This window comes from Syzygium oleosum, unplaced genomic scaffold (assembly GCF_021117445.2).
Source record: "Syzygium oleosum isolate NSW1041296 unplaced genomic scaffold, Sole_v2.1 Sole_v2.05, whole genome shotgun sequence".
Taxonomy (NCBI): domain Eukaryota; kingdom Viridiplantae; phylum Streptophyta; class Magnoliopsida; order Myrtales; family Myrtaceae; genus Syzygium; species Syzygium oleosum.
The window spans coordinates 9,947,946-9,959,007 of record NW_026607489.1 but is presented as its reverse complement, the minus strand read 5'-3'; the positions used below and the strand labels follow the sequence as shown (position 1 = coordinate 9,959,007).

Sequence of the window (11,062 nt, the reverse complement as noted above, 5' to 3'; positions counted from 1 at the left end):
TTTAAAAACGACCCAGGAGCGCCATGGCTCAATCCAAATTCGACACGCGCCACGTTACGGGTCGGTCTTGATACGCCGGACATCACTCTCCTTGAACAAGCTTTGGGCCGTCTAGAGATGGGTAAAAAAAGGGCAGGGGGGGGGGGGGGTCCCGCACGAGGGGCCGGCGGCGAAATCACAAGTTTTCGGGGGACCGAAGGAGAAAATCGGGCTCGAAGAAACGCCCCTCGTGGGAGGGAGTGGGGTTACAGCGCGCGGTGGTTTTCGGAAGCCACATCTGTTTCTTCGAACCCCCGCGAGGAAAAAATAAAAAAGAAAAGAAAGAAAGAAAGAAAAGGAAAAGAAAAGAAAAAAAAACAACATCATCGACATCGCGGTCTCTCTCCTCTCTCCTCTCTCTCTCTCTCTCTCTCTCTCTTCTGCGCAGTGTTTTTGCCAGGACTCTTCGGGGAACTTCCAAGCTAAGGAGCTCGCGTCCCCTTCTTCGTCGTCCTCCTCCTCGTCGCGATCACCCCTCCATAAGAAGAAGAAGAAGAAGAAGAAGAAGAAGCCCCTTCTCTTCCATCGCGCGCTAGGGTTTCTCCCGCAGGTACGGACCTCGCCCCCATTTCCGATTCGCCACCCCCCCCAACCGGTCGGAGCTTCTTCTCGTTCCTTCGAGAGGCGGCCCGCTTTGCGTCTCGGTCGATTCGCGCGGGAAAGGACCCTCCCCCCCCTCGCGGGGGGCCTCGACCGGCTCCTCTGCCGTGGCCCTGTTCTCCGGCAGGTTTGTTTTGTGCTTGTTGTTTGCTTTGGTGTTTTGTCCGCGGGCGGTTTTTTTTTTTTTTTTTTGTGCGCGCGCGCGCGCGGGGTTTTAGGTCGGTGGCCTTCTTGGTCTAGTCGCGATTGCCCCTTCGATTCTGCTGAGATGGCTCGGGGTTCGGTGAGTCTTGATACCCTGTCGCGGTGGGAGTCCCTCCGGAGCTTGGTTCCGGTGGGGAAACGTTGCGAGGCGCCGTGGCTTTCTGCCGGTTCCCTGTGTGCTCGTCCCTCTTCTCGGGGTTTCGATTTCCAAAGGCCGAGGAGGTAGAAGGAGCTGATTTTTTTTGATCGGCTGCGGCTCGAGTTTTGCATCCAAAGACTGGATATTTCCGGTTTCCGTGTGTGAACCTGTCGAGAGCGTGGTTCTGTTATGCCGAATTACTTGACCCCGTTTCGCGAAAGAAAAGTCGACCTTGTCATATGCTATCAGCAATGCAGTTTATACAAAATTCATTTTTTTTTTGGGATGGGAATTCTGATGGTTAAGCAGGTTGCCAGTTTTGGCCTAATTCTCAACGTCATGATACTATCGTCACGATTCAATAACGGAGTTCTTTCTTGATATCAGGTTTGGACGGGCGGTACCCAACACCTTGACGCTGTGCGTGTTGAGTCTGTCGGATTGCTGTACTACTTTTGGTTTGTCACATTAGAAAACTGAACCCGGATTTGGAACTACAGTGCCTTGCGTAGATGTGATCTTGAAAATGCGGAAGTCATTATAATTCCTTTTTATAGAAAAATGGCTACTGAAATCCCTATTAGGATGGTGGAAAATGGTGGGGCTAGAAATTGCCCTTCTTCTAGGGATCATGCGACTTTCAGACCTCCATTGAAGACCACGGCAGCGGAGGAGTTAGGTTCTATTTTACGCGGGCATAGAGTACACGGAAGCGAGACGGGAACTGTGCCTAATCGAAGTGGTAGTGCACCACCTAGTATGGAGGGTTCATTTGCAGCAATTGCTAATCTTTTGGCCCGAAACAATGTAAACATGGACGAGACTTTGGCCAATCTTGGCAGCACCATTGAAGATTCTGAGATTGAGGAAAAATTACGCTCTGACCCGGCATATGTTGCTTACTATTGCTCCCATGTTAATCTTAACCCGAGGCTCCCTCCACCTCTCATTTCAAGGGAAAACCTGCGCCTGGTAAGCCATATTGGTGGCCTTGGAAATAGTCGGAGATTAACTTCCTTTGATGACAGCGGCAATGAATCTTTGCATCTGCCTAGAGTTTCCCTGTTTACTCATAATGAGGAGCCTGAAGATGAAAAATCACTCTCACAAAATATTGAATTCGGGATAGAAAGTAGTATTCATATGCCCATACACAATGCGGTTTCTTCAGCAGGTCGTCACAAGAGTCTGGTTGATTTAATACAGGTAATTGTTACTGTTTTGCATCGTATCGTTTCTTGATTCATGAGCCATATATAAGCAGCCAAATTTTGGGAATCTCTCAGTTTATTTCGTCTGTATCTTTTGATTAGTCTGGCAAGCTGTGGAAGGAAGCCTTTATTATTTTTTGAATTCTCTTTACTTTACAGTACAATGATTAAGCGAAGGGAACTGAAAAGCTGATGCTTGGGATGTCCTTTTGAGTCAGTCACTTTCTTATCTTCTCCAAAGGGAAATCTTTCTTATTGATACCATTCTGTGTAGAAAAAAGACCTTTCAAGTCAAGTTCTTGTAAATGGAGTGTCTAGTCCAGGTAAGTGCACCTTAATGGGTATATTCTAGCTCAACCAAGGATTGAGCGTCCAAGTAGTACCATCCAGAGCCTTCTAATACTAATAGGATCTTGAAGTGGGAGTAAAAAGGCACTGGTTTTATGCCTTCTCTCAGGGAACCTGACCTTAGGTACATCTGTGCAGCAGATATTTTTGTTTATTCACAAGATTTGGCTCAAGAAAATGTCGTTTTTTTTTTTTTGGTTATAAGTAGAAAATTAGTTAGGTTTACATCCTCCTTTTAATGTTTTCCAAAGTTGGAAATTTGGAGAGTTCTTTTGAACTCTCATTGTCCTTTTCAGTTGCCTATGTCAGGGTTATAAACTGATGTTCCTCTATGAAGCCGCTACTGAGATTGGATTTGCACCAATCTTAATTCAGTGGAGTCATCCTAGTTAGCATTCACTGGGGTAATCTATATGTTCTTTTATTGTAATCGTAATGGGCGCATGACGCTTGTCATTAACTCTACCATTTATCAAGCCAGAGAAAGCAGAATGTTTCTTTTATGCATTCAGTGAAAATATTGCATCCAGAGCCGTTGGCTCTATGGTGGTTGTTTAACCATTCTTTTAGTGACTGAGAGCTCCCTTAGCTCTTCTTGTTATCAACATTGGTGCTTTTTGTTGCTGTAGATGTTGATACAAAATTGTTGTCATCAAGTGGTATTCTAATGTTTAGTGGTGATTAGTAAAATCAATGTCCTATATGTAACCGACGAGCGACTTAACTTTCCTCTGTGGAAATAAATTTCCCTGATTTCTTGTTTTAAGTATCAGGTGAAGTTAAAAGAAACTTGTAAATATATGAATTGGAACTACTAGAAGGATATGAAAAGGCTAGAACGACTGGAGCTGCAAAAGTATTGCTAGGATACATCTTCAAAATCAGTTTCTTAATGCTCAAGCTTCCACTTGTTTTTGCTTTCACATTTGGCTAAACCACTCTACTGAATTTGCTACAGCTCGCTAGCAGATTTAGATGTCCAGTGCACTTCTAATTATGCAAGAAGCCTTACTAGACTCCTGAATTAAACCGAATGTAATTCTCTTGGGTCTTACTCTTAACACTACATTCCTTTTGCTAATATGTAGGAAGATTTCCCTCGCACGCCTTCTCCTGTCTATAATCAGACTCGTTCGTTGAGCCATGTGAACGAGCAATCAATAGATCGTGATGTCCATGGAATTGCACTGGATGTTTCTTCTATTAATATTACCGAAGCATCAAAATCGAATTCAGGCTCCATTGATGTAAATGCTGAGACTTCTAAACTGAATGCACAGGATATTGGGTTGATATCCAACGGTGAGACTTTACATACTCCTTTTGCAAGTTCACCAAATGTTGGAGAGAAATTATCGACTATACATGAAGATGCAAGGGCGAATAAAGAAATAAATGTAGGAAATGAGGCGTCCATTAATGGGTTGGATATTTCTGGAGCGGATGAGAGTAATGTTAAGAACGCAGAAGAACATGCCTATAGGAGGAGCACTCCTTTGCAGCCTGCATCCATACTAAATGGCGCTCAGCATCGTGGTCCAGTTGTTCATGGACAGGGGAATTATCAACATCCACAGGGCCGGATGGAGAGATTTGCTTTTGGGCACCCTAGGTCCGCTCTTGTTGAGGCACAGTCAACGATGCACTCACCTGGGCTCGCACCTCCGTTATATACGGCAGCATCCTATATTAATTCCAATACATTTTATCCTAATCTTCAGATGCCAGGTATGTTTGCTCCACAGTATAATATGGGTGGGTATGCTCTGGGTTCTGCAGTTCTTCCTCCATATATGGCTACATTCTCTCCGCATAGTGGCTTTTCCATGTCGGCTCCAGCCTTAAATGGTCGAACAAGTGGGGTGTCTACTGGACAAGGAATCTCAAATGTGGGCGATGCACCGCATATGAACAAGATGTATGGACAATATGGTTTGACATTTCAACCACCCTTTGTGGATCCTCTCCAAATGTCTTATTTTCATCATCCTATTGAAGATGCTTACGGTGCTCCATCGCACTTTGGTCATTTGTCTAGAGGTGGTGTTGGGGGTTCTATGGATTCATTTGCATCTCAAAATGACGTAGCCTTTGCTACGCATATAGCAGATCAGAAGCTAGAGTTTCAAGCTAATGGGAGTTTGAACATTCCAAGTCCTAGAAGCAGCAATTACTATGGAAGCCCCAGAAGCGTTGTTGCAATATCACAGTTTCCAGGCTCACCTCTTGCAAGTCCAATCTTGCCATCATCTCCAATTGGTGGAATGAGCCACCTGGGTCGGCGAAATGACTTGAGATTTTCTCAGGGTTCCAGTAGAAATGGAGGGATATATTCTGGATGGCAAGGTCAGAGAGGAGTAAATGGCTTTGATGATGCTAAAAGAAATACATTTCTGGAAGAGCTAAAATCCAGCAATGCCAGGAAATTCGACCTTTCTGATATTGTGGGACGAATAGTTGAATTCAGGTAGTGCTCTTATCCAGTTTGCTTTCTTATGCATTCATGTTATGAGACTTCTACACAGAACCAATTTTTATTGTACTTTTCGTTTCAGTGTGGATCAACATGGGAGTCGGTTCATTCAGCAGAAACTAGAAAATTGCAGTTTGGAAGACAAGGCAGCTGTTTTCAGTGAAGTTCTTCCTCATGCTGCGAGATTAATGACTGATGTTTTTGGGAACTATGTTATACAAAAGGTGTGTGTTTTATGTTGTATGTGTTAGTCTGCAAAGAGACTCCTGCAATTGTGTTTATGTAAGTGTTGTCCTGGGTGTGATATTATGGTGCCTGTGTCTCAGTTCTTTGAACATGGTAGCCCCGGGCAGAGGAAGGAGCTTGCAGATCAACTCACTGGACAGATGTTGCAATTAAGTTTGCAAATGTATGGATGCCGCGTGATTCAGAAGGTTTGGTTACCCATTTGAAACTGAAATTTCTATCTAGTTACTTTAGTGTTCTATTATGTGGTTTAAGGAACTGTTCTAGGGTTGACCTCAAGGTTATTCTGGACTTCCTAAAGCATGGGAGACCTTACATCCTCAGTGTGGTTAAAACAAAGATATGAAGGGATTGTCATATGCATTTAAAATCAGAAGGTTTGGTTACCCATTTGAAACTGAAATTTCTATCTAGTTACTTTAGTGTTCTATTATGTGGTTTAAGGAACTGTTCTAGGGTTGACCTCAAGGTTATTCTGGACTTCCTAAAGCATGGGAGACCTTACATCCTCAGTGTGGTTAAAACAAAGATATGAAGGGATTGTCATATGCATTTAAAATCGGGGCTGTATATGAAGCTATTGGCCCTTAGCATGTATAACCTACGGACAGAAGTTTTAGGTTCTGGCCTCTCCCTAGTGGCCTAACCTTTTCACTTTTGGCTGCCGGATCTTGCAACAATGAAGCCTGAGAAAAGCACCTGAGATTGCATATGGTTACACTTAAAAGGATGACGTACAGTTTGCTACCCTAAGAGTCATGAAAACTTGATGAAGCTGATCAAAATCCTCCTGTTTTGACCTGCTATTGACTGGCACACGATCGCGCTTTACTTTACTGAAATTGTCATGCTCAATATAGGATTGAATTCGTGTGCTTGTTTTATGTTGTGGACTGCAGTGCTTATTCTCAGTGGTTGTTTTTAGGCACTCGAGGTTATTGAGCTTGACCAAAAAACGATACTTGTTCAAGAGCTAGATGGACATGTTATGAGATGTGTACGAGACCAAAATGGAAACCACGTAATACAGAAGTGTATCGAATGTGTACCAACTGAAAGAATTGGGTTCATCATATCAGCATTTCGTGGTCAAGTGGCCACTCTTTCAACTCATCCCTATGGCTGTCGTGTTATCCAGGTGCGTTTTTTGTTCCTATGCCTTGCATGTTGCCGATGGTATTAATCAAAATTTATTTGACCAAAAACATTAGCTGTTCGATTTTTCAATAGAGAGTTTTGGAGCATTGCTGTGACGAAGGGCAAAGCCAGTGTATAGTGGATGAGATATTGGATTCAGCTTATCTACTTGCTCAAGACCAGTATGGCAATTATGTTACCCAGGTCTGTATTTACTTTAAAGTTCTTGTCTCTTGTTTTTATTTAAGTTTACTTGTAACCCCTTCATTCAATTTCTTATCATTTATGAATTAACTCTTCTTTTGATTAAACCTACAGAAATATTCATTTGGATCTTGTGTGTAAGAGTGCTGACTGATATATCTGTTTCACTGGGCACAAGCTAAACTTCAATAAGATTTAGGGGGGTTTTACTTCGCTGTACTACTAATCAGGTACCTAATAGAATACAAGTCCAATTACAGAGTAAAAGCTTTAATATCCTTCTCTAACAAACATAACAATGTGGATGGCGGATTAATCACCCAATCTAAGGACACATCCTCATCCTCTTTCCATTAGTTGCAAAGGATAAATATAGGATTTGTTGTCAAAATAATCTTAGCGGCTGGTGGGTCTAGGTGGTTTCTATTTCCATCTCTGCTACCGGATAATAGTCATCGAGTCTTATTCAGCTTTCATACCTTTTTTTTTTTAATTCGATCATTGGAGACTTGGCGCTTCATCGTGTTCTTTGTACAAAGATCATAGAAAAGTTGACAGCAACACACGAGAAGAGAGCAGTGGAAATATTTTTCTCTCCTTTTCAGGTGGGTGGGAGGGCCATGGTAGGTAGTATAATTCCTAAAATTGCAATTTTTTGTCTTTGGGCATTGATGGGTTAAGTTTGTTTTATAGAGCAGAGTGAAGTTGCAAATTTATATAGTCTAAAGAAGTTTTGAGCTCCAGTGTCGGTTTTTGTATGATATTGCCATGTTGAGGCAGCTTGTCTGAAGCATTAATTGATGGGGAGGGGATGGCATCTCTAGTGGACGTAAGTTAGTGGACTTAAATATTTGCCGAGGTCTTATATCTGGGTACTCGGTACTGATGACATCTTGTTTTCCGAGTTTCTGGACATGTAAATTTTTTGGCAGTAGGTGTTAGTGGTTACATCAATTGCAACTTTTGTTCTTTATTCCCCCGTGCCGTTGGGGTGGTTCCATTTGATTGACAGGGATTGAATATTTCTCAGCACTTGAAGAAGTATGGTGCTTTACGTCCCTATTTTGGTGACTCATCTATGGAACAAGGGATGTAATCTCAGCGTGATGCGTTCTTAATTCTCAAAGAAAAGCTTTGGATTGTTGAACTTTCCAAACAAGTTTTGTCATTGTTTATATGTATTGCAGTGTCGATAGTTGTGGTTCACCATTTTGGTGTTCAGATTTACTTTATGACAGACCCTGAAGTGAGTCCTTTTTGCTGGGGTCCTCTTTTGGAATTGATTAGAAATCAGCTTTGTAGGTTCTCCTGTGGTCTCCTTTTCCATGTTGTGACTAGCATCGAAGTTATAATTTTGGCTACAAGTTAAGATAGTTCACTTTTTAGCCAGAAAAGGTTCTACTGATTTTCTGTAGTGGTTAGTTTGAATGGCACGGTTCTTTTTCTGCAAGCTTGAAGTCCCTGCAGATTTCATTGCCTATCCATGGTTTTTTTAAACCTGAAATTGAGATTGCTCATTATTTTTTCCTTGTAAGTGTTTAGAATTCATATTTCTTCTTTTCACTGTTCAACATTTCCTATATTTACGGCTTACAGACTAGGTTCCTTCTACTGTTTACAGCATGTTTTGGAGAGGGGGAAACCCCAAGAGAGAAGCCGAATTATCAGCAAGTTGACTGGTAACGTTGTCCCACTGAGTCAGCACAAATATGCATCAAATGTGGTTGAGAAGTGCTTAGAACACGGTGATGCTGCTGAAAGGGAACTGTTAGTTGAGGAAATCATTGGACAATCTGAGGAAAATGACAATCTGTTGGTACGTAAACTTTGGTATTTTCGTTAAAATGCTGTGAGAACTCATCTTATATTTGCAGTGGCACTTCATTAAAGCAAATTTTATATTTGCAATGGCACTTCATTGACAAAATTTTATATTTGCTATGGCAGCGCTAAACCTGTTTCAACTTTGCATCTTTCAATCCTATTTCATTCTCCATTTTCGAAACTGTTGGGGTCTTTTTTTTCATTTTTATGGGGGTGTATACTTCATGTACTGTGGTAAACTTCGAGGAATAGTAATAGTCTTCTGTGCATCCCCAGTCAAAGGTGGGTGATCAACCAATTTTCAAGAGGGGTACCCCCTAATTGATTCCTTAGCAAAACGGGTCAGCCTAATCAAAAGGATCAGCTCATCTTACTTGAAGGTGCCAATTCTAGGTCTTTGGGGATCAGTGCCTTTAGGGTTGACCCCCTCAACATGGTTCAACCCCTTCTTGGAGTTCCTAATTCAATAGGGGTCAACCCTCTACCTATGATAGGACAAAAGACATTTTAAAACAGGGATGACCATCAAAGTTTTTTGGTAGTTGACAATCCAATTTCATAAAAGTGCAAGCAGTGTCATTGAAGTTTTATTGTGCTTTTTAATATCTGTTGCAATCAATATTTCTGAAACCCTGTGTTTCATTATTGTAAACATTATTTTTTCTTAATACGCATGTGAAAATATTTGACAACTAGGATGAGATTTGTTTTACTTCACAAGATTTGCAGAAAGTTGATGTCATTATTCCAAATGTGAAGCTTTTAAAGTATATTTAAATGTTAAATCATGCCTTAATCTAATAGCTAAAGTTTTTTGGAACATTTGGATGTGATACCACAAAATTTCCTATTGTTTCAGAATAGGAGGTCTTGAGTTCAAATCTTTTCATGTGAAAATTTTGCCCCCCGATTATATATTTCCAGGCTTTACTCTTAAGGTCAAATTCCAGTCTTGAGGGGGAGTGTAAAAATTATTTTCATATTAAGCTACGCCTTTGTCTAATAGCTCAAACAATCCACACAAAATTTCACGAAAGCGTATGATCTTCTCTAAGTCCTTGACAAGTAACTTATGTTCAGGCAATGATGAAGGACCAGTATGCAAATTATGTGGTTCAGAAGATTCTTGAAGTTAGCAATGATAAGCATCGGGAAATTCTGCTTAGTCGGATAAAGGTTCATCTTCATGCCTTGAAGAAATATACTTATGGGAAGCACATAGTTGCTCGATTCGAGCAGCTATCAGGCGAAGGTACGTTAATTTTTTTTTTGATGTTCCTACTGGCAATCGGCCAATTTGTGCATAAATCACCGTGACAAATATTGTTCTTCTATGTAATGGGGTCTTTGAAAAGTAGGTGATCTGCTCCTTAATATGATTTATAGGCTGTGGGTTTCTTTACTACGCGACCTTATGATGTTTGATTTGCATTGTGGGCAGTTGCCCTCTCCAGTGGCAGTTATGGTCCCTTATTTTTTAAGGTGAACTGGGGCCAGTAGGATAAGGAACTTATCCCAAGCAGAGAGGCTAGGGTGGGGATGGAACCATCCCTTGGCCACTGTCCCTCATTTGTAGAAGCACTCTTGCTCATGTTATCTTTACCAGTCTTGCTCTTTATTTTTTATGATAGTGTTTTCATTCCCCCTCTAGAAAAATTTCTCTTTAAACGTTGTCTGCTCCATGCAACCTCCCCCCTCTTCCAGAATTCGCTCTTTGTTCCAGTCTCATGCCAATAAAGAAAATGCCGATGAATATTTTTTCTTTACTAAACTAAAAAGATAAGATATTGTTCATTAGAAATAATTACTTGGAGGAAGGGATTGATGGTCAAGAATATTTAGTGTGTTCAAGTTCAACCGTTAGTTTGTAGTACTCTGTGGTTGTGATTCTGCGTTGGGAAAATGAATCTTTGCCTTTATTAGCTCTTTCCTGGAGTGTGCATTACATAAATGGAAATTTGAGCTGTCGAACGGTTGCTTGTCTGTTTGGAGTCTGATGGTGCCATATTGGCATATCATATTGTCAGAACTCTCTTTCTGTGTAGGCATTGGATAAACCGACATCCTAGGAAATTTCTGTTAAAAGGAAACATGGTCAGAAGGCGTAATCTGTCTTTGAGCTTTCGCATGCAAGTGTGAACTCATAAGCATCTAGGCAGCTGTATATGTAGTGTAATGTGGATTATTAACCTCGCAGATGGCCTAGCCTTGGAGCCAAGCAGTTCCTGATGAAGCGTTCAAAACTTTGTTCCGCTCTAGGGTTCTGTACCCTTTGCGTGAAGATATCTGAATGCAGGTTGGGCTTTGAAACTCGGGAGGTGGATTGCGAGCGTGTTCTTTGCTAGATGTTCCGGCAGATGAACTTATTGACGTATAAGCCCAAAAGACAACCGAGGAACAATTTAACGAGGAAAAGCAGAGTTCCAGGCTTTAGAATGCTTTCGATTGTTATGGATTGTAGGACTAACTGTATTTATGTGCATATGTACATAGGTCAAAGCATGGTGTGCTGTAATTAGGATTCGAATAATGGTACCACTTGGAAATGGGTAATTATGAAGAATCTCTCTTCAGGTGTATATATTGGCATATATGATGATTGTGCTTCTGGTATAGCGCCAAGTTTAATGATCTTTC

The 11,062-nt window shown here is 41.4% G+C and overlaps 1 protein-coding gene across 5 annotated transcripts; it reads left to right on the top strand.

Moving 5' to 3' along the window:
* The first annotated feature begins 468 nt into the window (after window positions 1-468).
* LOC115681612 (pumilio homolog 5) lies at window positions 469-11,038 on the top strand. 5 transcript variants are annotated; one of them, XM_056311287.1, is made up of 11 exons: window positions 469-589; window positions 1,370-2,188; window positions 3,630-3,686; window positions 3,822-5,008; window positions 5,097-5,238; window positions 5,341-5,448; window positions 6,186-6,398; window positions 6,491-6,601; window positions 8,223-8,417; window positions 9,506-9,677; window positions 10,685-11,038. In XM_056311287.1, exons 2-11 carry the CDS (start codon window positions 1,544-1,546, stop codon window positions 10,768-10,770), a joined length of 2,916 nt encoding a protein of 971 aa, XP_056167262.1. In that variant the 5' UTR covers window positions 469-589; window positions 1,370-1,543; the 3' UTR covers window positions 10,771-11,038. The 5 variants fall into 5 exon arrangements, 4 of the variants coding, with proteins under 4 accessions (XP_056167262.1, XP_056167263.1, XP_056167261.1 ...); XM_056311288.1 differs by lacking the exon at window positions 3,630-3,686; XM_056311286.1 differs by having other exon boundaries at window positions 3,630-5,008.
* The last annotated feature ends 24 nt before the right edge of the window (window positions 11,039-11,062 follow it).

What these genes read in the sequence shown, in the direction of transcription:
- LOC115681612 (XM_056311286.1), top strand. Translation starts at nt 1,544, where the DNA reads ATGGCTACTGAAATCCCTATTAGGATGGTGGAAAATGGTGGGGCTAGA. An exon ending in GGACGAATAGTTGAATTCAG is followed by an intron (nt 5,009 to 5,096) that starts GTAGTGCTCTTA and finishes TTTTCGTTTCAG; the next exon opens with TGTGGATCAACATGGGAGTC. An exon ending in ATGGCTGTCGTGTTATCCAG is followed by an intron (nt 6,399 to 6,490) that starts GTGCGTTTTTTG and finishes ATTTTTCAATAG; the next exon opens with AGAGTTTTGGAGCATTGCTG.